This window comes from Dermacentor silvarum, chromosome 2 (genome assembly GCF_013339745.2).
Source record: "Dermacentor silvarum isolate Dsil-2018 chromosome 2, BIME_Dsil_1.4, whole genome shotgun sequence".
In the NCBI taxonomy this organism is placed as follows: domain Eukaryota; kingdom Metazoa; phylum Arthropoda; class Arachnida; order Ixodida; family Ixodidae; genus Dermacentor; species Dermacentor silvarum.
This window is the reverse complement of record NC_051155.1, coordinates 30,325,747-30,353,103: the sequence shown is the minus strand read 5'-3', so window position 1 is coordinate 30,353,103 and position 27,357 is coordinate 30,325,747. Positions and strand designations below refer to the sequence as shown.

The 27,357-nt window shown below is 49.0% G+C and overlaps 1 protein-coding gene across 1 annotated transcript; it reads left to right on the top strand.

Annotated features, from left to right (window-relative positions):
* Positions 1-776: 776 nt before the first annotated feature.
* LOC125942955 (uncharacterized) lies at positions 777-27,100 on the top strand. The gene is made up of 4 exons (XM_049661232.1): positions 777-1,058; positions 9,646-12,397; positions 17,680-18,765; positions 24,650-27,100. The coding sequence occupies exons 1-4, from the start codon at positions 949-951 to the stop codon at positions 26,942-26,944; spliced, it is 6,243 nt and encodes a 2,080-aa protein (XP_049517189.1). The 5' UTR covers positions 777-948; the 3' UTR covers positions 26,945-27,100.
* The last annotated feature ends 257 nt before the right edge of the window (positions 27,101-27,357 follow it).

The following is a 27,357-nucleotide window of genomic DNA, read 5'->3' as shown; positions in this document are numbered from 1 at the left end:
ACCACCACTCTCGTTGTCGCTGTCGGTAGGGGCGTTTCCACTCCGAACTTCGTTTACATTCATGGTGCCGCTCATTTCGTTAGGCCTAGTAATCCCGCTTCTGAGGTGTTGAAGACAGCCGCGTCTCACAGGCCACAGTGGTTTGATTGAATGTAACTTGATTTATTAAGGGAAAAAGAAAAGGAAGAGCGCTCACAGGGAGCAACGCAGGGGTTCACGTTTGTTGCACAGGAACTCACACATAGCGTCCGTCGAATACGCACACGGTCTCTCGTGCTCACACTCGCACAGCCTCGTCCTCGCACGATCGAACGCGCACACTCTCTGAACCACACAATCCCACCACACAATAGACGCGTCTCGGCTGCAGATCGTGGTGTACAAGGTAGGGGGCGCTAGATAGCAGCTTGTGAAATAGCTAACAGTAGTTAAGTTAAACCAAGTTAATACCTAGCAGCAACCAAGTTCATACCTAGCAGTAGCAGCCAGAAAGCTTCACTGTGTCTAAGCTCTGCGCGACCGAGTGCAAACTTGACTGATTTTTTTCATGTTTTGCGAAAATTGTTGCAAGCTTTGGTGCGATTGCAAAATTATGACACTATGGAAATTAACTGCAATATCTGACGGGCAGGAAGTGGGATCATTACTTTTTGGAAAACTCTAACAATCATATATTTGCTGAAAACCTAAATGACCGCTTAGCAGCGACCACCATACCAGTCATATTGCAGCGGTGGGCAAAGAAGACGACGAAGGGCGTCAAATGCCGCAGCCTCTTGGCATGCACGGAATGCGGCGCCCATTGTCATGGGTGCCGGACACCGACGGCAGCGACGGGCCATGATGGCGACGTGCACTGCAGTGTACGCCCAGCGCTGAGCAGCCAAAGCGGACGCCGGCCGCTGACAGGGGCTGCGACCCGGGAGCAGCCCAGGCACCGGACCAACAATGGCATCGCCGCCGCCGCCGGCGCCGGCCGCCGGCCCGGCTACGGCCCAAGATGTGACGCCGCTCACCCGGCGGCCCGTCGTGGCCGAGGAGAGCGGCTATCACTACAGGTTAGGACGAGTGCCCGCTCTCGAGGCCGCACGCCGCTCATCATTTCCGACTCGGTCGCCTGTGTTGATAGTGTCGATCGACTGTGTTGATAATGTAACACGTATATTAGAATGAGCAATACGGAACAGTTGCTTGATGAATTCATCGCCAACTAAATGATTCCGCGAAGAAAGTGGTCTTCACACACAAAAAAAAATATTAAAAAAGATACGTTTTTTTTTTTTTTGACGCGAGTACTTGCGGTTGTCGCGGCTTCGTTTTCATCATAACAAGTTAGTTTGCCACTCAAAAGTCCTTCAGTGAGTGGCTTACCGAGTAAGATAAGCCGATCTCGGAGACAGTGTCACAGTGAAGTGAGCCGATCTCGGCGGGCGTACACCAGTGCATAACGTCTCCTCGCCAGGGCTTTATAGTGGTTTGCAGCGCAAGTCGGTCCTGCAGGCAGAGACACCTTAATGTTATCGCATTACAGCAATCACTCGGGTGTAGCATGTGGCTCCATTAGCTCCGGGTATAACGCCGGTGTCTCACCGAGTAGACGTAGCGAGGGACTACCGCATAGCTCTGGAGTAGAGAGGGAAAGCCCGAAGGGCATTCACACGACAAAGGGTTTTTCTAAAGGCCAAAGTACTTTTCGCCGCATATACTTAGAAGGTATCTACGATTGCGTGGGTAGCGTATTACGAGTGATTAGCTGGCCATGTGTTCGTCAGAAGCGTTGAAGCGTTAACATGCATCGCTATGTTTAGTGCTTCTCCGTACATACATTATTGCTCGCAATGCTTCCTTCACTACCCATAAAGTTTTACATTAGCGTGCAAGTCATAGGTGCATCCGCGTAACGTGTCATGCGACCATGTGAACTTGTGCAGGCATACAAACAGAAAGTGTAAACAATTACTTCAATTCGAAATAACACAGTAGCACGCGATATTCTCAATTTCAAAACTGGAGCAATAAGTGTCAGTTCAAGGAATGTGTGTTTGACTGCCGCAAGGTTCACGGCATCAAGGCGTAATCCAGAGCTCGTTTATCTATTTGTAAATTTATTTCTGTGTTCATAGAGGTCTGTTTCTTAACTATGCTGTCGCTGGCGAAGAAAACGCGCGACAAAATTAGCGCGAAGTGCCCGGTGAATTGATGAATGTTGATGATGATGATGAATTGGTTTCACAAAATACGAGCTCATCAGGTGTCAACATCAACGGGTTGCGGGACACGGCTTCTTGGCAGTGGCCAAACGTGCGGGCCACATTTTATATTGCAAAATATATTTTGATGCTTGTGCGTATATTTTTTTTTGTGCGTATATCCTAAGTAATCAGTGCAAGGTAATTTGATAAACATTTAAGGCACATACTTACAAACATACTAAGGGACGTACTCTGAAACGTTCCACTTCGGCGATATTTCACTTTTCGCCTTCAGATGCGCGCTGAGTGGCTGTTTTAGCAAAATTGGATGAGCTGATTGGCTGGTTAAGCCCGATGTCATTAAATTTTGCTCAACCAGCGAATCAGCGCGCTTCTGAAGGTGAAAAGCGAAATATCACTGAAGGGGAACGTTTCAGAATACGTCCCTAAGTTACTTAGAAAATATATTTCAGCTGATATATCACCGCGCACTTAGATTAAGGTTTGCGTTAAAGAACCCCTGGTTGTCCAAGTTATTCCGGAGTCCCTCAGTACGGCGTACCTCATAATCAGATCGAGGTCTTGGCACGTAAAACCCATAATTAATTTTAATTTTTAATGATCTCAATTAAGGTTAGCGGGAACACGGGAGCACGTGCTTCACGCACTGTGAGCGAATTTTAAGGGCCAAGTGCGAAAATTCCTCGCTGGGGCACTGTTCAAGAAACTCGTAACTGTAATCACTGCACGTACAACGTCGTCTGAGCTCTCAGGCATCGTGTGGTCTGCGTGTGGTCTGCTGTGACAGGGAACTGCAGAAACTAATAATCATAAGTAATACTTATACTATTACACGATGCTATTATGCATACTTGATACAACGCACCGAATTTCGCAAATAATTCACATTTTGCGCTTCCATCCTTACGCTAACCGAGATCAATATATATAGCACAGTAAGTTGAGTATAATAATTAGGCAACGTACGAATCTATGCCAAAACATTTATGCTAAGTATAATGCGAAAATATTGGATGCGGCTACCACAGCTAGCACTTATTCGCAACGCATGGGTCGCGAACAGGAAAGCACACACCTAGTAAGGGCTCTGTTTACGTTTTCATTGAAACAATACATTTTCAAATATTTTTTCAAGGGTCGCTCTTTCCAAAGCGAAAGTCATCAAAATTAACGGAGATGTATAAAGTCTTCCTGTTCACACCAAACTACGGCCGCCTGCTCGGTGACCGAGTATTTCTCGCAGGTCCAGTCTTGCGATAATACGGCCATTGGGTTCAGCGGCTCGCAGTTGTAACGCTGTGTTAACTTCGTCAATTTTCGCGCCTTAGCGGAAATTAAAAATTTCCCTCTGTAGTAGGCGATCGTCTCCATGCACCACGTAGGGGCGGAGTGCGGAAGCTAAACACAACTAAACAATGGCAACACAGTTAATGCGAACAAACAAATGTCTGTCTGTCACTTTTATTGCACTATATAGTTGCGAGCGATGCCTGAAGTTTTCACAATACATTGCAAAAGAGTTTAGATATGTGTCAGAGATAGGAAAATTCACATGCGCTCAGAACTCATGCATTCTCTTTAACAGTAGACCACCCTGTGTACAATTTTGCGAAATGATTCGCTGGCCACTGCTTTGCTACTATGATGACTTTTTCAGCTGTCTCTATTTCGCTAAGAAAATATATTGATAGGTAACGTGATTAGTGGTCACTTATGAATACTGGGCAAATGCAAATGAAATAGTGAGCTGGAGTGGTATAAAGGATGCGCCGAGATTGGCAAAACTCGGGTTGTTCACGGGCTGTGCGGACACCCCAAGCTGAAACAACTAATGGTACCAAGACAAAGTTTGTCTGTCGGCACGCCTCCAGTTTAATTGGTTTTTCTAGATTCACTTCGGGTGGTTATCATCCCTTGGGCGTTGCCATATGGGCGGTCGACAAACTGGGGCTCACGTGATCACACCATCTGTGCATGGTCGTGCTTTCTTTCATTTGTTTGTCTTTCCACCGAGTGCATTACAGGCACAAGCAAGTTATATAAATAAATGCCTTTGGTACAATATTATGAGCCACTTTAATGTAGTTTATAAGCATTTTAACGTTAACGAGATCTACACTGAACGTGTGTTAGACTAATTTGCAGTTTAATACGTTCAGCGTTATACCACGAGGGAACGCTCCCCCTCTTACTAGAGTGTACTAGACAATGGGCGAATGGGGCGAACGGCACTCTCCCGCTGAGGCGCCGCGTGTGGAAAAATTGTGCGAGGGCGCAGCGAGCGAAATGGATTGGGGCGGAGACGCGCTCCGCGGCATATTCAACGTACTGTCGCTGCGGCCGCCGAGGCCGATTGCGCATAGTACGCTCTTAAAATAGTATTTAAGCGAGGCCCCGCCCCTGCACGGATTTGTTGGGAACACAGTCGCACCGATTGCTCGTTGCTCTTTCTTTTTCCTGTGGATTGGATTGGTGCAATACGCTACGTGCTTGCGCTCCCATTTCCGAGCACAGATTAGTGTGCGCCTGGTTTTCAGACTGGGCTTTTTAACAGATCGTTTCTTTCTCGCGCTAAAGTATGACTGCGAGACGAAGTGAGTGTCGGCTAGTGCAGAAGTGGTTTACTGCGCGCTTACCGTGTAAGCACTCAGGAATGCCGGAAAGCAGTCATACAAGAGTATGACTGCGAGACTATGGTTTATTTTCATTTATTTTGTGATGCACCTTCACACTTGGCTAGCGCCGAGCGATCGCTTCTAACATCCGCAGGAACGACTCTTCATACTGGGTAGCCCTGCGCGATCCGTGGCTTCTAACAAACGCAAGAAAGGGTCTTCGCAGCGCACGTGGCCGTTAAATGACTGCCACTACATCCATGTCAGGTGGGACTCCAGCAGCGGAGCAGTTATCCTGTACCCACCGCTGACGAAGTGGCGCTTGACTTTTTGACAATTTCTATTTTTTGCAGTGTGAACGCCCGTGATGGTGTCCACGATGTTCACGCTGTGGTTGACTGTCTGCCAATGCAGATTGAGGCTCGCCCCGTTAGCATCCACTAAATTTGGGACACACTCGTATACGGCCCATTCGTCACTGTGAAGAATGGTCCCCGGTCGAACATTGGCTGAAATAATGGAGCCTATCGTCGCCGCCTCTCGTCAGTCGACCTTGCAAACTCGTAGTACCACTCTGGTCGCAAAGACCATGCCAAAGACCCAGGGTCCACGATCTTTCACACGGCCGTAATTTTGGCGGCTTGGCGGAACGTTGTCGCCCGTCATCACGCGGCCTCGATTGCACTTTAGCTTGCAGCGAAGGAGGCACTTGTAAATTTGCACTATCCTCCCGGGGCCACCGAGTAAAGATCGCGCCAGCAGCTCGTCCCTCGTGACCTCACGGGCCTAGTTCCTCCAGTCGGCGATGGCGTGCTGCGATAGAGGAAACAAGTCGCCGGTCGACCTTCTCCTTGAACAGCCACACGTCTACGCTTTTGCTCACGCAGTACGTGAGCAAAATCGCTTGCCGCCTGGAGAAGTTGACGTTCGGACGGCCGAGGTAGCCCGTGTTGGCGAAGTAACTTTTTCGCCTCTCTGCCCGTGCTATTCAGAGGTACCGTGTAACTGTGAAAACTGCTTTCAGCACCTATTGCACAAGATGGCAGCCCGGCGTTCATTCTGAGTCTTCCTGTTAATGTGGCTACTTCGCCTTCACAGGTTGATTGGTCTAGTTTGAACATCAGGTCCCTGCAGGTGCCGCAGTACTGCGATGACGCCGCCGGACCTGGCCTGGTGCCGGGGCGCGATGGACGCACAGCTCTTGTAACCGGAGAGAGCCAAAGCAATCGCACGAACTCCTCCTCCGCAGCCTAGCCACACCAATCTGAGCTCGGAAAGTATAATTTGCCGTGCCACGCTGTCTCCGCAGACGAGGGCCTTCGCCTAACTCGTCACACAGCCAGGGCACTGACTTTTTCGAAAGGCAAAAATGACGCTGGACTGCTCATATTGACGCTTGCTGCCGCTGGATGCGATGACACAGGCTGCTGCTGCCACCGCCATGTTCGCGAGTTCAACTCGAAGGGGGGGTTTCGTGATGTACGAGTTGGCACTAGTTCGCCTGTCAATCAAAACCCTAGGTCGTGCCCCGCCGAAGCATGTAACTCTTGTGCGCGCACCCACCATGGTTGGGCCATGCCCAATTTATTTTTCGGCAACAGCGACGCGGTGCAGAGTTGAGCGGCGTCAACAATCTTGACCACAGAAATCAAACACGCACAACGCACTGTCATCGGTGATGTACTGAGCACCACTATCAAAAACAAAGCATCGGCTTTCGCTGACTTATGCATTTATCTTCTTGGGCTGTGATGGTCCCATAACACGGTTCATTGCCTGGATTGTGGCGACGTAGCGCACATCAATTATCGGCACGTCACTGTAGCTGCTTGCAAGGCCTCGATGCACCGTGGACGACGATGCTGAGGATTGCGTAGTGTTTACCAACGACAACGTATCGCAGCGGTCGGTTTAGATGGCTGCTCTGTCATCGGTGATGTATCAGAGCCTGCAATGTCGCAACACGATCAGCTGCTGTGTCGTTACGATGTCCATGTACGAACGCTGTTGGCTCAGCAGCAGAGGCAATCGGCAAGCACCTTGGAGTGCACAACACACTCAAGTATACTGCGCACATGTGCACGGAGGCACCTTCAGTGGGCAAGCGATGACAAGCGATGAAATGCGTCGCTGGGCAGGGCGCTCTACTTCGCAATGCATCGCGGCGTATTCGCGCATGCAGATAAACTGGTACATTTTCACTGCTGCGTCACTATATACGAACCCCAGAATACCGTACAGCCATTTAAGGTGGATACACACGTGAGGGCAAAATCCCGCCTGCTCCGCGGACAAACAGTGACGTCATCACTTGAATCCGGCGCAGCCGAGTTAGGTCGCATTCGCACAGCCGGACCGCCGCTTAATCCGCGTGCTTACTCTCGACTCCAACGCTTATTAGCAGCTGCGCGTTTGCATGCTCGGCGTGCTCTATATGCCATAGCGCTATGAATCCCTCAACAAGAGCCAAAAGAGTGACGGTTGCCTCGTCACTTAGCGTTTTCTTGTGCACCTCACTCATGTAGAGGTCACGCAAGCTCCATGGTCTGAGTAAATAGAAATGCGCGCGCAACCATGACTCGCCTTTCTCGCTGCACCACAGCAAAATCACGTGCGGTCACTGCTGCACAACAAGAACACACGTGGCTTCAAGCCGACAACACGCCATCGTAGCCACGCCAATCTGTCAATGTTGACAGATTTGACGCTGACTACGCTAAATTGACGTCAGACGACCGCCAAACGGACGGATGGAAATACCGGCGAGCATTTTCAATCCGGACCGCGAGCGGAGGAGGCCGGACTAGGCGAGGGCGGCACGTTTTGATGACGCGCGTGTCACGTGATACGCCATCCGCTGCGAAAATTCCTGCTCCGTCTGCTCGTGTGAATGCACCTTTAGCAGCGACAGCCGTTGCTCCCGTCTCCATGGCTAGAGTGTAGTTTCAGTTGGTAAAGCGGCGGCCTTAATAGCCGCCTCAGTGAAGCACCTGCGGTGAACAGCCATGCCGCAGTGCTGCGTTGCCATTCCCCTAATAAACAGGGAATGGAGATCATTGTCATGACTGACTTTATCGAACATAGAGCTGCAGCGCCCCTGGCGACTGCCCTGCGTATGGACTGCCTCGTGCGTGCGACCCTCTAGAATGTAACCGCTTGTAAGCTTTCGCCTCACTGTCGCCACTAGCGGCAAGAAAGTGCTAAATTTAATAACTCGCTCGATCTCCATTTTCCATCAGAAATTTATAGCATTCAAAACGAAAAATATATACTTTAAGAAATAAAATGTTTGTTATTTTATTTGTTGTATTTTAACGTATTCGATTGAGGGAAAGTGTAGATGCAACAAAGCACTGCATGTGCCCTGTTCGCATTCGACGGAAGATATAAAGATAAGGCCCGAAAGAGGAAGCACGCCCTTGACGCGGCCCTAAAAAGGCGTGGCAAGCGGCTCACAGGCAAGTGTGCAGATAGATAGCGGGACAGTCACGGTACTGCTAAATGGCAATAATACTGACACGTAGTAGGGACGGTGTAGAAAACCGTCGCAAAACTGTGAATGACGAAACGGACATTTTATTGGGCTAACCTGTGCCCACAAAAGCAAGTTGCACTCGAAGCACAATAGCGGCGAACACAGTCGGCGATCGTCGAAATCTGATCAGCGGCGAAACGCGTAAGCTTTTATACATGAGTCGTCGAAGGTTCCAGAGTAATTCCTGGTGTCCGCGTGTCTTCAAGCAAGTACTAGACAATTCGCAGTCGCTCAAACAGTCAGATTACATAAGCGTCGGTGACAACAGACAACTGGACAGAAGCATCGATAACGTACGAGAAACTTGCGATACATGCTTGCGCGTCCTACGCCAAGCGATCACGTTAGCCGCTTAAAATCGGTCACCGGTAAAATATATACAAGTACACGTGTCAATACGTTGATAGCAATATACGCGGCGCTGGCGCGTTTCGTTGCGCAGTCTTCTGTGCTTGAGACGCGGAAGCACTGGGCCGCGCAGGGTGCGCTCATGTTGTCATACGCGGCTTTATCTCGACATTTCTTTTTTGCCTGCTGTTTTTGCGCGTTCCTTGCTGTCTCCGTTCACTGACTGCCCTCTAGCAAACTCGGGTAAAACTCGTGCGAACGAGAAACTCGGCCCATCCTGCATAGCACCCCGGTGCTGCATGTTCCAGCTTGAGTGTTATCTTTTCTTAACTTTGTCTCGTCTTCAGAAAGTACGCCAATAACCCAGTTGTCTTCATAGACCTGTCGAATATACACAGTAGCAGACAGCAGCGAATAGATGCGCATAAATATGTTCCCTCAATTGCCAGCACATGATATCTGTTAAACACTCACACTAATACTCACTCGTGCTTTTGTTTTCGCTTTCCGAGAGGCCCTATCCCCTCTTAACAAGATGAGGTATCGATATGTCACGCGATATCCGTAAGACACCTGCCCGTGATCGGGCACGTGCATTGACGGCATCTACGACTGAGCTGAGCTTAGAGAAATCGTTGGTGTTGCCGTCTTGCTTGCGCTGATGTTTATATTTGCACGCTGAGATCATCGTAAATTTATCCTGCCAACCTAATGTGATCGATTTGCGGCGAAAATGCCTTTTCAGCAATTTTTAGCCTAGCCTATTTCTGGCACAAAGAGGACACGCACGCACACGCGCACGTACACACACGCGTGCGTTTCTCTTCTGTCGCCGTACGACTTCACCATTCACGTCTTTGCATTGGAATATACGGTCGTAGCTGCCCGGTGGCTACCCTTCCAGTCCAGCTTATTCTGGACATTATTCGTGCAGGTGGGACATCGCGATGGGCGACACTCCGTCTGATCTCGACTGGGGCGAAGAAATCGTGAAGGAAAACAAGAAGCTGTCCTTCGAGAAAGATGTGCGAGTCCAGGAGTTCGACAAGAAGCAGGCCTCGGACGTGGTGGTGCACATGGCGCGCCGCGACGACACGAAGGAGCAGGCCATACTGCCGGAGCGACCGCACGAGGAGACGCTCAAGAGGAAGAAGCGCAAGAAGAAGAAGAAGAAAAAGAAACGCCGACGGCGGGCGAATTACCGCTTCGAGTTGGGCAAGCCGATCAAACGCGACGATGACGACGATGATGACGCCGGAGAGAGCAGCAGCAAGAAGAAGAAGAAGAAGAAAAAGAAAAAGAAGAAAAAGAAGAAAAAGAAAAAGAAGAAGAAGAGCAAGAAGAGCAAGAGCAAGAGCAAGAAAAGCAAAAAGAAGAAGAAAAAGAAGGGTAAGAAAAAGAAGAAAAAGAAGGGAAGTAAGAGCAAGAAGAAGAAGAGCAAGGGAAAAAAGAGCAAGGGAAAGAAGAAAAGCAATGAAGCTACGCCTCCAGCAAGCCCACCTCCACCGGCGCCAGCATCGCCACCGCCGCCAGCGCCCTCTTCTCCGCCTCCTGTCGCCCAGGCGCCTGCCGCACCACCGCCGCCGCCGGCAGAGAGCATACCACCACTGCCACCGATGGGCTTCCCCGACGGCATGATCATGGTCACTCACGAGCGCTCTTCCTCGTCATCCGTCGACGGACCCTTCACGGAGCGAATCCGCATGGTCGGCTCACCGGAGACGTTCAACAGGTTGTCGTCGCAGGAGCCGCCCAACTTGCAACAGCTCATGACTTCCGTAGAAGGAGCGCAGCCACCGGGACCTTTCGTGCAAGGTTCCTCGGAGCGAACGCCGACGGAGCAGTTCAACGTGCAGGCTATTCCGTCAGCGACGGGCGCTGTCGAAACGATGGAGCCTGGAATGACGGAACAGGTAATCCAGGCTCCCGGTGGACCACAGATCAAAATACGCACCAAAACTGAGATAGAGATGATCCAACCGGAAGAGGAACCGCCGCCCCCACCTCGTCGTGGCATCGAGGCCATCACGCGGCAGCAGATCGAGGAGATCCCATCTCCGGACGGTGGAGAACCCCGTTACTCGACTTCGCAAGAAAACATCATCCGTCGCATTGAGCTTCCAGGTGCCCGCCCAGGCCGCCGTCGCTCCCGCCGGTTCTACGGCGCTAATACGCGCGGTATCGACATCAGCCCCGAGGCACGCGTAATACGCACCACGTCCCGCAAGGTGACCGGAGCGGACGGCGCGCCACGCATCGACACAAAAGTGTCGATCAGTCCACCGCGGGAGGGCTACGCGGCAGCTGCCACGCAAAAGCCGCCCATGCTGGTAGCTGCAGCTGCACGCGCGGACAGCAGCTCTAGCTCGGATGTGCAGAAAGAGGCTGCAATTCTGAACCAGCTCAGCATGATGGTCAACAGTCGGACGGATCGTGAGCTCAAGCGACTCAAGAGCGCCGAGCGCAGAAGGCGCCACCGCGCTCGCAGAGAAAAGCGGCGCCGGCGTCGTGCCGCGAGACAGAGCCGGCGTGCCCTCAAAGACTGGGAGAGCACCGGGGACATACCGTTCGAGCGTCTGCAGGAGCAGCCGCAGATGGCGCCGGCCACACTCACCATGGTGCACAGTCAGCTATTCAATCCTGCCAACTACGGGCAGCCCCCGCTCCGACAACCGGCGCCGGGTCCGGCTGCGAGCGTGGCGAACGCGCTGGAGCATTGCTGCAAGATGCTCGAGAACGTGGCGGACGAATTCCGAATAATGCCGCAGCCGGCGATGGCAACCTCCCGCAGCGCATCGCCTCGAGCTTCGAAGAGACGGTCCCGTCGCAAGAGGTCCGGAAAACGGCAGGGTTCGTGCATCAGCACCATTTGCTCGTGGCTCGGCTTGAACGAAGGCGATGCTGAGCCGAAGAAGAAGCGCAGCGGGCGACGCAAGCAGCAACGGACACGGCGGCGGCGACCAAGTTCCTCGACGACGAGACGGGGTAGTTCCTCGACTCGGGGACGATCTTCCACTACGCGACGCTCGTCATCGGGCTCCACATCCGGCAGCTCTTCGTGGACATCAGGGGGAAGCACTACGCGTGGCAGCGCATCGACGAGACGACGAAGTAGCCGCTCGTCGGCGTCCGCCACCTCTCGGGGCTCGAAGGAGTTCGAGTTCATCACGCACATCACGACAGTGGACCCGAGGAAGCTGCGCGCAGGAAAAGTGTACAGGATGAAAGGCGCCGACGACAGATCGTCCAGCGACACGGTTACCACGAGGAATTCGGTATCGTGCTACCAGGTCACAACACAACAACACCGCGTGGGCGATTGGGATGACGCGGAAAGTCGTGAGGGTACCCAGCGGCTGCGTGAAATGCTCGTCGAAAGAGGTGACGAAGGAGACTATGACGACGATGGTGTCCACAAGAGGCGACACCGCGGACGGAAGCACGGCCGGCACAAGCGTCGCCACCGCAAGGACCGCAGCTGGCACTCTGACGGCACGTACCGGCGCTACTACCCCACGTACTACGCGCGGTCGAGCCAGTCGTACGATCGGGTCCCGTACCGATTCTCGCGGTACACGGCCGGTTACGACGATTACTCGCAGCATCCGCTATCGGAGAGGGTGCCTTCGCAAGCGCGCCTCGCTTTTGGGGACGCAGGGCTGTACCAACAGGCGGCCGCTCCCGTGGTGAGTACTCGAGTGATGCTGCAGCATCCTATTTAGAATACTTTTAGGCGGCGGTCAGTGTTGCCATTTCAGCAAATGTATCGCTCAGTCGAGCAGGTAGAAGCAGTAGTTAGAGATACTTGCTTTTCGAGATATCTAATTTTTCAAGCAAATGTGAAATTTGCTTAGTCGATGACCTTCGCAACGAGTTTCTTTAAGGCACAGGTAACAGTGGTATGACCCTTTCTCAACGCTTTCATACGCTTGTGCTTATACCTGTTCAAACTAAACTCTCAAGCTCGGCCAGATGGGGAAAACTGCAGTAATATCCGACGCCACGAAATATGAAACTTCATAGACACTACCAGTTGTAACGGTTGAGGCGGTGGTTAAATGACAAAGAAGTTTCCTTTTCTCTTTGCTTCTAGCAGAACTACAGACGCTTTTAATTTCTGCGGAGAGTAGGATACTTGCTTTGCCCTAGGTTATGCGTGTACTTGGCCACAGAGCTACAGAAATCACGCAGAACATTCGATAAAAATATTTCTCACGGTTCATTTCGCTTCACAAAATCTGAAAAAAAAAACCTCCAATAAGCATTTCATCATTGTTCGAAACAAATACCGTGTCATAATTGAGAACTTTTCATTTATTTCATTTCATTTATTGTAGCCTAAAAGGACCGAGAGCATTACACAATGCTGGCGCAGCAACATGTAATGGAACGTGTAGCAAATTTAATATGGGTGCATACCAAGATTGTTTTGATGTGAAAAATTCGGAAAAACTAAAGGTACTCCTATCTATAGATGGTTTCATCCAGCGCCACCGCGCTCTGGCGACGCTGTGCACCGGCATCCGGCGCCCTTAGGAAACTTCCGGTAGCCGTTCCTTTTGCTAGTTTTTGCTTTGATTTGTTCGCTCGCGCGCTCGTCCTACGCATATATGTATTATTTTTCGGGTATATCAATATAAGAGTGACTGGTGGCATTCAGTGTGTTGCGTGACGGCGAGTAGCTCTTGGAGCATACACTGTTTTCATTACGTTTACTCGTCAACGGTGTTTTTCAAATCTGGGAGAGCCTACCAAGAGCTCCCAGATTTGCTCTGCTGGCTTCATCTAAGGTACGTTACTACGTGGAGTAGCCGGACTGCTATAATGCTAAATAATAAAAGTGCTACTGCACGATTGTTCTGGCCGTATGTCGTGTAACTCACGCGAGAGCAGCTCGACTTTCGCCCCGAGTTTGCCCGCTCGTCCAGTTTCTTGCCTCGGCGTGGATCGCCATGCTACGAACATGAGTTAAAATTATTGCTTAGCGGGTGCCATGCTACCGCCATTTTATTTCAATGTATTTCGTATCTGGGGCACAAGTGCACTTCCGCAGCTTTACTACCTAGGTACATGTGCGCATTGGTTTATCATGTCTAACGTCCCAAAGCGACTCAGGCTATGACGGACGCTGCAGTGGAGGGCTCCGGATAATTTCAACCACCTGTGGTTCTTTAACGTGCACTGACATCGCACAGTACGCAGACCTCTAGCATTTCGCCTCGATCGAAATGCGACGGCCGGGGCCCAAACGGCGCTTTCGGGTCAGCAACCGGGCACCGTAACCGCTGAGCCACCGCGCGGCATTTGAGCATTTGTATCGGCATCGCAGAGCATAATCGCGGAAAAGTTAGCGATTTCCGTGCATGCATGTAGGAAGTTTCGGCCACATTCTAAAAGCATTTACGAATTAACGGAGGCCAATTATGGATTGCAATCTCGTGCCCAACACTACAGGTTTCATTTTGTTAGAAGTGTGGTAAATTCGTGAGCATTTAAGTTAGTCCTACTTCAGTCGACCTAGGCTTCTTGCACTAAATGAATCTTGAGAATGTACAGTTATTTGTGAATGCATATTGAAAAGCAGAAGCAAGGCATATGACGCAGAAAACATGTGCATGTACACATGCACAGCTTACCACTTCATCCTCCATCTTGCAGCAATAAAAGTGCCATTGCGAAATGCAAAAACGCCTGTGTGCTTGTGTTGTAGGGCACGTTAAAGAACACCAGGTGGTCAAAATTAATCCGGAACCCTCCACTATGGCGAGCCTCATAGTCAGAACTGGTTTTGGCACGTAAAACCCCAGAAAGAAGAAAAAAAGTGCCATTAAAGTTTTTCTAGTTTTCGGCAGTCCCATTACCTGCCTTGAAGACAACAGTCTGCGTTCATTGCATGTCCTCCTTAAGATGCTCCGCTTGTTGCTCCGGGGTTGTAATTGAGGGAAGGTGTTTGGAGCCCAGCGAAAACGAAAATCGCACGACATCATCGTCCAGCGGATCGAGCAGCTCTCTGCCTCTAAGCATCAGCTTTTGGCGATACCGATCTTTTGATTCGGTGCTAAGCGCCCTAAAGTAATCGCTCGTCATCTCGACAATATTCACGATGTAGAATCAGCTCGTCACAGATGCCACCAAGCAGTGCTAACATCGACACGCCAGCCTCACGTCGCGCATGCCTTCAAACAACATAGCCGGAAGTGCTTCTAGCTCTCCTGCCGGAAGTTTCGATGGGGCCACCAATCAGCGGCAACCGAGGTTTGTTTGTAAACACTGAAACCGTCTATAGGCTCCTGCGGTTTTTGCCTATGGGCTACGTGGTCTTATATAGGCTACGTTGAACACCTGTTATGAAGCCATTTTAAGTTTCACCCTGATTCCCTTCAACTGATCATTGTGTTGCTCCTTATATTTTACCATATTTCTCTGAAATGTTGCTTAGCAAATTTTTTCGCGGAGTGACAAAGCAATTTAGTGCATCCTAGCAGGCTCCTAATGGTGCTATGGCAAACTTTAGCAGTGGGAACAATGTCAGCACCGTCCCCGACAACGCAGTTACGGGAACACATAGTGTGACCAATATAAAGCTGTTTATGTATGTATACTTTCGGTCGCAGCAATTCTCGAATGTAGCTAAGTTTCGAACGCGTAGCTGTTGCTCGTCAATAACTTAAAGTAAAGCATTTTGCTGGGTTGGGCCATTTAGGTGCAAGAGGAGGCTTTACAATCCACGAAAGCACATCGCTTCTGGGTAGCTTTCTTGCCAACGAATTCATCACTTTTTCCATAACTTGCATTCACGGCGCCGGGTGTAATGGATGATGCATCCGGAGCCTTTGTGCGTCACATAGTGCTCCTACAATGCCTCTATGCACCTTGATTTTGTCGTCTTTATCGGTTTAACCCTTCAAATGTACTTGTAATCAGGTATGTGGCTCTTTTATTTCATAAACAGCAAAACGGCCACATGTGTTGGTTCCCAAAACAATAAAAAGTGTTAATTGCACTCGCTTTCCTGTACGTATAGGCAAGTGAGGGATCTCATCATGCTAACTTACTTAAGGTCTTTTCAAACAATGACGAAATGTTAACTAGCACTACAAGATGCGTTCACTGATGGGCTTTTCTCAGGCATTTCAACATGCGTGCAAAACGCTGCCTCACTGCGCACGCTTATACCCTTATTAAGCAGCTTTTAGGCGTACGAAGGTAATTTTGCTTCCGTGACACTTGCACTGCTGCCCCTATATCGACGGTATCACTACGATGTCCATGAAATACCTTTGGCTACTGCATCACTTACTTTGTGGCTTGGTTCACTTGACCATGCAGGGTTCTTGTCCGCTGTGTCCGTCTTTCTTTTTTAACAGCGAAGCTGTTTAAGCTGGGTGTTTTCCGTCAGGTGTAACGCAAGAAATGTGGGCCGATTACTGGTGGTAGTGCAGAAAGGGCCCAAGCGCAATGGCACATACCCCTGTGAACTAGCGAAGGTGTTTAAGCTCGCGGATGGTCCGTCGAGTGTACGCCGCAAAACCTCCGCCTGGCGATGACGTCACTATGCGTCGCCTAGCAACGCTTCGCCCCAGCTGCGCCGACCGCGTCCAACCTCACCACAGCTGCGTGAGCCGTGACGTCATCGCGCGCGCCGCATGGCTTCGCTTTAGCTTTGCCGAACCATGAAGTAACCGCGCCGCGCGGAGTGGTTGCCGCGGCTGCGCAGAGGCGGAGCGAAGCCGTGATGTCCCTGCATAGATCAACGGAATATATAGCTCTGCGTCGCCGCCGCGGCGACACAGAAGCCCCGCCGTCTCCGCGCCGAGCACATCACCGCGAAGATGGGGCGGCCGTAGAAGGGCGTCACTCCTGAAGAAAAGGAAGCGTGGAGCGAAAGCCGCCGCACCGCTAATTGAGACCGAGTGAGACGACTTTGTTCCGATCCCGAGTATCGCGCCGCCGAAGCGGCGGCGAAACGTCGGCGCAGAAGATCCGGAGTTACGAGCCAGCGAAACCGAGCAAAAACGTTTCAGCGTCCAGAAGCGTTCAGAGACTTCAAAGACCGAGTGTTGGTTGCTCCTTGGGCTGTCGATGATTCCGGGGTGATCTTGCGCAAAGCGTGGCCGAGTCTCGAAGCATAACCTCGCAAGAACTTGGCCTAACCGAGATAAAGCTAGGTGGGGTCACCAGCTTCGCTGTTTGCCCAGTCTTCGCGCCACTAGTGTGAAGCTGCCCCTAACTTTCTTTTCTACTATTCGCAGTCTTTCCTTATGTTTGCAGTACCAGGAAAGCCGTGATGTGCTTATCAGCATAGTTCCAGCAGCTAGCATAGTTTATTTTCTTCGCGCGAAAGAAAGTGGCGCAAGTTAGCTACACGTACCTGACCAATAAGCGAAGGTCACTCGGTATACATTGGGGCCGCATCTGCCCAATTCAACGCATATACAGCGCCACGAGGAAAAAAAATAGTCCGCGCAAACATACTGCAGCTTAAACCGAAGCTGTCAGTTGCACACAAAATTCAACACGGGTATTTTCTGACGTGATTTTGGCGGAAAATTTAAGTGGTCCTTCCAAAATAAAAATCATCATGGAGTCATTTCAATTCAACTATTTTTATTACGACACTGCTGCATCGTTGCGCCCATCACTTTACTTACGCATTTCTTTATAAGTTGTCAATTCACTTCGCTGAATTGTTCTTTTAGTGTAACAAAATGTATTGAAGTGCTCTCGTATGTTGTAATAGCTTTTGCCAAAGCACTACCATTGAGAACATTCAAATAATTGGAAGCATTAAAGGTGTGGTGTCCGCTCATAGTGCAGCAATGTTTTATTAAAGCTACGTTGCCATTGACGAGCTTGGTTTTTGTTGGGAGAACATTTCCAATTAGCTAGCCATTGAAAATGTTCCCCCAACAGAACCCTAGGGTATCGCCAAATCTCAACAGCGATCCGGTTTTACTTGTCACACCAGGTGGTACCGGAGGTTCAGCCCCTACTGGCGGAGGATATGATGGTGGCTACCCACCGTATGTCAGCACCGGCCATCGTACCCACTTACGCAACGCCAGTCATTTCCACCTCAACGGAAGTAGTGACGCCGGTCCAGCGAGTGCTGAGTGCCACTCGGATAGCTGATACAACGCCGCAGTATCAGGCGGGTCTCGTAACGCCGTGCTCGGCTGTGATGTCGCAGCAGAGTCTAGTCTCGCGGGCCACGGATCAAACTTACATTTCTCACGTGCCTTCTTATCAGACTTACCAGACGGACGCGTACGTAGCTCTTCCAACTGTATCACCGCCGTCAGTGGCGCCGTTGCCACAAACTGCTTCAGTGAGGCAGACCCAGGTAGTTATACAACAGGGGCCGGACTACGACATGCCACCAGCGGCGCCCGTTTACGAGCAAGAAATGTTCCTCGAAGAACCAGCATTGGTACAGTACCAAACGCCGGTCACCTACGCTCCACAGGAGTGGGCGTACGAGGGCGACGCCGCGTTCGGTGCCATGGCGGCGACGACGACGACCATCGAGGAGTACTCGTCGCAACTGCACGACTACACGCAACAGCCCGTGTTTGTGGAGCAGCCGCAACCACAGTTTGTCTCCGGGGTGAGCACGTACCAGTCCGCGACACCAGTGCTGGCGTCTCCGCCTCAGTACATTGTCTACAACAACCCGTGCAATTACTATGGGACCATGGGCAGTGCCGCCTACCAACCTGCGTCCGCCATGGTGTCTAACGCGTCACCGCTGCTGAACCCTTTGTCGACGTACACGGCGTCGGCACCGGTGCTTCGCCACATGTCCCGCACTTACACCGAGGAAGAGTATCTCACGGACAGCTCCACCACCGATAGCTACAGCGACCTCGGGGCTCAAATGGCGCGCGGGGGTTTCGGTGGTGGTGCCACGGGAAGGCTCGCGGCGCCGTCCTCCTACCTGGCATCTACCACGTTTGTGCCATCGACGTTCGATAGCAGCCGCCAGGTGCCGATTATACCGACCAGAAAGCCCGCCTACCTCGACCAGAGGGCGCTCACGCCGCGGGACCCACAGGTACGTGGTCCACGATGCCTTCTGGGCATGACGACGCCGATGTCGATGTAGAATATCGACGCCCACCTGCATGTGACGAGTCAATATACAGAAGTGAAGTAGAATTAAGTGATTGTGTCTGGTTTTAAATGTTCAATAATACATATACTTAAGGAAGCATCTCGTAATGTAAAACAGCGCGAGAAACAAGGACTGAGGCACAGACGACACGCGGCGCTCGTGTTGTGTGTCTCACTCCTAGTTTCTCGCCCTACTTTGCACTACACGATTCACTATCAACTAGCCCAGTGCGCACCCTCAAGGAAGCATTCCATTCGATTTGTGCAGTTCAAATTCCACCATCTGATATCACCAACGCATAAATAAAGCAGGAACGCCGGAGTTTACTGTGTTCTCGGTAGTTCTAGCGCCTGTGATAGGCTGTACTTCTGCAACCTTGCAACACAAAATGAAAAGACCACTCTTAATGCTGTAAAGAATAAAGAAAATCTTGATAGCTTACAGAAACAGGTGAATGATCATTGAGAATTCACCAGAAGTTGCCACGCGTAGCAAGTATTTTGTGATTAAATAAATAAGGTTCATCGCCGCAGCACTGCTCACTAATGTATGAGGGCACTAATGCCACACAATTTACAAGATCTCCAGCACGAGCGAGCTCTGTGCCTTCGTCGTGCACGAAACTTCAAGTGCGCGAATTCCACTTGTGATAGTTGAACCATAGGTCACCATAGATAACAAACGAACGCGCGCCTACTAGAAAGGGTAAAAATTATGTGGATTAAAAATCTGTTTATTCAGGTAGGAGTCACAAGTGATGTATATGCAGGAGTAATGAAATGAATTGAGCTCATGTGCATGATGACAAGAATTATTTACACGTAACAGTATTGACAATTAACACATGAAGTTCCCATCTATAAAATCGTAATAAATTTTATAAAATACAATCAAAATACAATGTATGGCTTTAAATTTAAATAAAGTGTCAGAAATGACAAATTTGAACGAGGCAATTTTCAGTACCCGGAAGAACGTTCAGTACCCGGAAGAACGAAAGATGGCGAACGAGAGAGAGAGAGAATAAAAATAAGAATACGCGACCAGAACAATTGGAGAACACAAATACAGAATGCAAAAGTAACGAAAGTGTTAGTTTCAAGCAGCTCAACGACAACATTTAAGTTTTGTTTTAGATAGATAAGCTTTGTGCAATTTTAGGGAAAATGGTAGTGTGTTCTAGAGTGTTGTAGAAAAACAGACGGCCAATTTGTCGAAGTTTGAACGTTCGGTAAAATAAAGTTCATACGCTTGGCAAATCTTGTATCGCAAATGTTAAGATGAGATGTCCTTGGGATGACGGTTACTGGTACCTTACCATTTAGTACACTGAAACTAAAAATGACAAAATTATAGTTAACAAGAGCGGCTACATTCAGACTATTACTTGCATGTCATGCTGGTATTACCTGCTGGTAATTCGCGGTAGTGTCACGCAAGCAAAATGTTAATATATGAATTTCTTGGATTTACATCAGGATACCTTTATAAGTCTTAACCAATGATAAAATTTTGAAAATAATATGGCAGTGAATAAAAGCGTAATAAAGCCACATGAGAGTTAAAGGCGAGAAACATTCAAGATTTCATTGGAACGCGTGTTTCCGAATACTCTTTTAATTTTAACTATGTAAATGAAGTACAAAAATCAATAGCGAGGTAACACAGGCACTTCGCAAAATACAGGGACAAGATAGAAAGACACGCATGAATTACGTACATGCCCAAGCCTCTACCCTTTTCAGTTGCTGGGATCGGGTGCTAGTTGATGGAAATAGAGTGAATGTATTCGGGCGATCACTTATAGGAAGTGAAAATGACAAATTTCGTCCAATGATTATTTGTAGCTTGCTTTGTTCACGCCATGTCCAGATTTTAGCAATGTGCTTGTTCAGCCTATTTGTTAGCAATGTGATGCACTTGTAAGAGTGAAATATGTTTGTGTCGTTAACGTACAGAATGCATTTAAATGATAAGACGCAAGTAGATGGATCGCCAATATAAATTGGGCAGAAATAGTGGGGCTAGTATGAACCCCGGCGGTACACCTCTACTTGTTACTTTTCAGTAGGCGGAAAAAATGCTAACCACTTGACTTCTAGCTTGTAACTGCGGTTAATTAGTACTGGCGGTCCGGTTATTCCGATCGCTTCAAGTTTTTCGAAGAGGATTGTGTGTTTGTTAGAGTCGAATGCCTTAGATAAGTTGAGTATAAAGGCTTCTATACTAATAAAAAAGCTATAGACCTTCGTCTATAGCTTTTTAAGATATTCCATCAGATCTAAGTTCTAGATCAGTGGAATAGCCAGAACGAAAGCCATACCAGTAGGCAGAAAGGATACTAAATGTATTTAAATCTTTCATTAGACGCTTTTCAGCACGTTCTGTTCTGCAGCAGTAACGACGCATCGGTGGCAGCAAGACGAAAAAGCCTTTATTTCATACAGCAGCGCAATTTCATAGATAACGCTGCATGCCGGTCAAGCACACGTCATCGCTGGTACAATCTTATCAGACCGCGTGGCGGATACAGAACACCTTACTAAAAATGTAAGCACACAAATTGGCCTATGCTTGTGCACAACCGTGCGATCACCCTTTTTTTATGTGAATTACCTGACCGAATTTGAAAAAAAAATTATTTAAATTAAACCCTGGGGTTTTATGTGCGGCAACCGTGATCTGAATATGAGACAATTCGTAGTGGAGGACTCAGTATTCATTTTGACCACCAGAGGTTCTATAAGTGTACCTCAGTCTAGAGTTACTATATATGGCTCCCGCAGGGAGCTGCCTCAGTCAAAGTATACGAGCGTGTGGGCATCTCGCCCTCGTTTAAATACGGCCGCCGGGGCTCTGGGCTCAACCTGCGACCTCGAGCTAACGGCGCTTGACTACACGAGGGAAAGCACTAGCCAAAAGAAAAAAAAAATAGTGAGGTTAATGATGTCCGAAAGAGCGTCAGTAATATGGTGTACAATCACTGAAATTGATATAATCGGGGTGAGTTATCAAGGCCAGCGATCGTTACTTCGAGGGTCCTAATCTTCAACATTGCTTCGTCAGGTGTCGTGGAAAAAAAAAAGAAATGCCGAAGGCGGTTAAAATACATCTCAGAACCTGATGTGACATTGGAGTCAACAATTCTGAAGGCATCTGCAGGCTAGGCCTGTCGGTCCCGACGTAGGAGCGGCCCGCGACGTGCTAATACGCGTTCTGCAGGACTGCAAAAAATAAAGTTATTCAATCAATCAATCAGTCAGTCAATCAGTCAGTCAATCACTCAATCTTAGAAAGCGTCAGATATATGTTAAGATAAAGTTAAGGACCGTACAAAGAGGGATGGAACGAAAAATGTTAGGCCAAACGTCGAGAGACAGGAAGAGAGCGGTGTGGATCAGACAGCAAACGGGGATAGCCGATATTCTAATTAACATTAAGAGAAAAAAATGGAGCTGGGCAGGCCATGTGATGCGTAGGATGGATAACTGGTGGACAGTTAGAGTTACAGAATGGGCACCAACAGAAGGGAAGCGCAGTCGAGGACAGCAGAAAACTAGGTGGGGTGATGAAGTTAGGAAACTTGCAGGCGCAAGTTGGAATCAGTTAGCGCAAGACAGGGGCAATTGGAGATCGCAGGGAGAGGCCTTGGTCCTGCAGTGGTCATAATAGGCTAATGATGATGATGATACATTCAAGTAAGCGAATTCTTACATGTTAGGTACTGCACGCAAAAGCTGGAAAAGGCTGAGTATGTCAGCAGCAAGTCGGTCACTGCAGTCTTAGGAAATAATGAGCCTGAGTTGATATCTACTTATTTCTTGCCTTGCTTAATTTTAACGCGGCAGCTTTGCATTTAGTGTGATCAAGCAACTAGTAATGACCACTTCTTTGCACCTTCAAAAAAAATCTAAATGACCGCTGGGATACACGACGCTGAAGCAAGTCGCGGTGCACTGAGGTATTGGCAGCTAATGCGAGATAGTTGTGAGTGTACCAATGCATCCACGATAACATCAAAATTGAACTAGTTTGCAGTGTATTTAGCTGCTCAAGTTATCTGGGACTGCACATTCAGAGAATGAAGGACGCGTTGCAAAGATTCAGCGCGAAAGAGGGCAGTCTTGGGCTTTACTAGTAATGGAATATGACATCCACCTGTTTCAACAATGTTGTTAGCTTATAAATGCAGGTGTTATTAGGTAGTTGCAACCCTTTTACCCGCTACGTCTTTGGTATAATGATCATTCTATCAATCAGTCATTTTTTTATTTACCGTGTCCAGGAACAATCCTAAGGTCTGAGCGCTGGCGCACGCATAGATTAAAATAGCACAGAAAACTTCAGGAGAACATAAGTAAGAAAAACACTAATTATAGCTATCAATTTTATAGCTATCCGTGAACAAAACAGATAAGGAAAACAAGGAAATTGCAAGAAAATCAGCATAGTAGACCAAATCAAAATATGCAAAATCATAATTCAAGATACGCACAACACTTTACAGGTACAATAACAAACCGAGAAAGGTCGAGCATGATCGCTGCAGTGAAAATCTATGCCCAAAGTAGAAATGACTACTGCAGAAGATTGAAGGGATAGCTAAATAGGTAGTATAATCATACCAGATAAAATTAGTTCAGAGTAGCACGAGGAAAAAAATTCATAACTGAAAATTTAAAAAGTCTATGCATTTTGTAGCTTGTCATGTATACTTTTTTTAATTTAGGGAGGTAGTATCTTTGCGAGTTAAAGAATTTCTTGGCGGAGATTTATTATTTGAGGTATTATAAAAGTAAGCTTGTGGATGCTATAATTTGTCCTGGGTCTGTCTGGTATTACCAGGTGTAGGTATCTAAAGTTGTAAGTCGGGTGTGTAACTAAATATTTAGGCTGAAATTGTCTATTGTCTGTGTTAAAGAGGGATAGTATATGAAGAGCTAGTTTTTCTGATATGTCTGAATAACATACAACAAGCGATACATCTTCAAAACAAAAGCTGGAACATTTACGGACATGAATGAAAGAACTGGTTATTACCACATGTGGCCCCCCAAACTACGCGGCCGTACTGTATGTTTGAGTAAGCTAGGGAATAATAAAGCTGCATTTTAACATTGAACGACATCGAAGTTCTGACCCTGTTAATTACACCAACAGAGCGTGCTATATTTGTGTGCATCTATCAAATGTCGAATGGCGCACCCATCGACCACAAGATATATTCATCAAATACCACACCTAGAAATTTTACTGACTGTTCTCAAACTAGGATGGTGCTTTCAAATGTCAGATTGAAGACCTGTTCGAAGGTCTTGTTTTTTTTTTGGCAGGGAATATGGCATATTTTGTTTGACAAACGTTCAGCTGAAGCGTAGCAGGTTTTAGCCATAGGGCAATTAAGTTCATTTAGCCATTTAGTAGCAGTAACTTCAATTATGGACAAGATGAATCATGTGTAAAGAAGAAAAAAAGATAACCGTAAGTGTCGTGTGTAACTGGTGAAGACACCTGTGCGCGATATAATAACTATACCATTATAATGTAAAGTAAAAAGAAGACAGGACAGAAGTTGATTCCCTGGAGGACACCAGCAATGACACTCCCGCAGTCAGAGATAAAATTCTTTAAAACAGTCTACTGAAACCTATTGTCGAGGTAACTGCTAATTAAATCGAGTACTAGTCCCCTAGCTGATTCCATATTGTTGCATCTTTCTTTAAAAAATGGCATGATTAACCGAATCGAAAGGTTTTCATAAATTAAGAGGAACGGGTAATAATTGTTTTTCGATATTATTCAAGAGCTGTTCCATTGCATGCAGGCGAAATCCAGCAAACTGGCTCTCGGGCAGACATGCCGAACATACGATCGCTGGATGGCTGATCAGGCTCGGTGCGAGGTGATCCGCGAGAACCGCAAGACGGGCTACCAGGTGCATATCATAGTCGCTTTTCTCATGCTGCTGGCCACGATCATCGGCGCGTTGGCCATTCTAAGCGTGTATGGACGGCGCCGCTACATGTCAATGTTCGTCGACTCGGACGAGTTCAACAGCACCATGAACAGCCCCTGGTACCGGTACTTCTTGCGCAGCTTCAACATCAAGAGTAATGGGAGCGGCGCCACGCAGGAGGCGTTCGGTCTGTGCAGAACTCCTGAGTGCGGCAGAGAAGGCGCCTACATTGCGGGTTCCCTGAACTGGTCGGTGAATCCCTGTGGTGACTTCTACAGTTTTGCGTGCTCCATTCCCACGTCCAGCCCTGACTACCGTGCCGCGGACTCAATGATTGTCGACGACATCAAGAACGCTATTCTCAAAATCCTCCGCGAGGAACGTCGTTTTGTCGACAGCCCCGTCTCTACCGCACGACGTCTGTGGATTGAGTGCATGAACGTGAGTGCGTTGCGTTCTTTGAAAATTGGTCCTTTGCAATCTGCCTTAAACGCTACTGGTCTGCGCGGTTGGCCATATGAAGCAGACGAAGACAACACTGTTTCGACTGTTTGGAACACATCGGCCAAAATCCTCAGGTACTTCGGCATACCAACGTTGCTAAAGGTTCACCTTACTAAAGTAGCAAGAACATCAGACGCGGTGGTAGTGTTGGACAAATCGAGTGCTTTCGGAACTCTCGATGATTTCAGCAATAACGAATCAATTAGCGAGCGTTCTAGAGTACTTCATGATTTGATGCGTCTCGTGAGCCCCAAAGCGCCTCGAGGTCTTGCTGACGAGGCTCTAGAATTTGTTCACTACGTGCTTCGACTGACGGAAAGTTCATCAACTAAAGATAGCGAAGAGCAAGTCAGAAGCCTCGGGGACTTGAGTCTTTTCCAGCCTTTTGTCTTAAACGCTCTCGGCGATGTGCTCGATAACATAACCGGAGAACCCGTCCTTCTGCTGCAGTCCTCTGACTATATCAATGACCTGATCGAGGCCATTAGGGTGACTCCCCCTCACGTCACACTCAACTACCTCGGTTACATCCTTGTGGACCACATCAAACCGTTCGTTCTTCCCGCATTGTGGGACCCACCGAACCGTGACAAGGTCTGCCTCGAGGCTCTTGACAAAGCTTTACCTCGCATGGTCCATTACATGGCCTACACAAGGTTCAAGACCACACTTGAGAATGTTGCCATACGCAACATCATCGATGACCTCAAGCACGAGCTCATGACGGCCATCGCCAAAACGACATGGCTAGACGTATCGACCAAATCGCAGCTCCTAAAACGCCTCACGGAGACCCAGATCCATGCCTTCTTCCCGCATTGGATGAGTAACACCCAAGTGGCACGGGAGTTCTTCGCGGACCTCCCTGAGGTGACGCCAGGTCGCGCACTCGAATCATACCAGGCAATCCGCGAACACCTGTTTCGTGCGTCCCTGCTAGATCATTTCGACAAGAACGACCTCTGGAAGGGCAGCGTATTCGACACAGACTGTTCTGTGGACCACGAATTGAGCAATGTCTATTTCCCGGTAACGTTGGTCAATGTCACCGGTCGAGCAACACAGTTCTTCCTGCTCTTCCAGATACCGCGCATCGGCTCCCGCCTTGTGCGGTGCCTCTTCCTGACACTTCTTCAGGGAAGCGTCAATGGTGGCGGGAGCCTCAGGTCTGAAGGCGGCGCGGCTTCCTGGTGGTCTCAGACAGCGCGCCAGAGCTACCAGGCACGAAAGCACTGCTTCAGCAGCCAGAGACCTGAAATATGTGACACCGCGGAGAACACGGGTGACGCGGTGGCCCGTCGCCGGCAGCAGGCGCTGCTGCGAGAAATCGCTGAGGCTGCGGCTGTAGCTCCGGTGCTGAAGTTGTACCGGATGTACATCATGTCTCGGAGCAGACACCGGACGGACTACCGCTTCCAGAACGCCGAGGGCGTCTCGACGAACCAACTGTTTTATGTGTACCACGCGCTTAACTTATGCCAACCGCGAGCGCTCCTGGAACGCAGATCGAGTACTGCCGCATCTGTAGCTGGAATATGCAACGAGCCGTCGAGGCGGAGAGTGAATTCCGCGTTGATGAACGACCCAGAGTTCGAGAAGGTCTTTGGCTGCAGCCCTGGTACAAACATGAACCCAGCGACAAAATGCAGTTTCTACTAGCGGTAGGCGCGACCGGGGCTTGATGACGTTGCTTCTATTGTTCACTTGTTGAAACTCCCTAGCTTTCTCTTCACTTATGCCCCCCACGCATTTGCCTTTGTAAGTGCATGTCCATAACGTGGCTCAATAAAGGATCCACGCTTTTTCTTGTTTTTCTTTTGAGAAGGTTATGAGTCAGTCTGAAAAGTTCACTTGTGCGCAATCGTTGGCTGTTCCGGTAATCTCCTGGACGACGGCAATTCCGCGGGTGCCGACCTAGGAGGGTATACAAAAATTGCTGCAGTGGGAGGGACGCTCTGCAAGTGAAGCAAGCGCCACCATATCGTGGTGGGCAGAAATAAGGTCCCTGTATGTTCCGAAGGTAGCGCAAACCATTCTTCAAATAGGAAAGGAGAAATTCCTCCCCGCCCTCT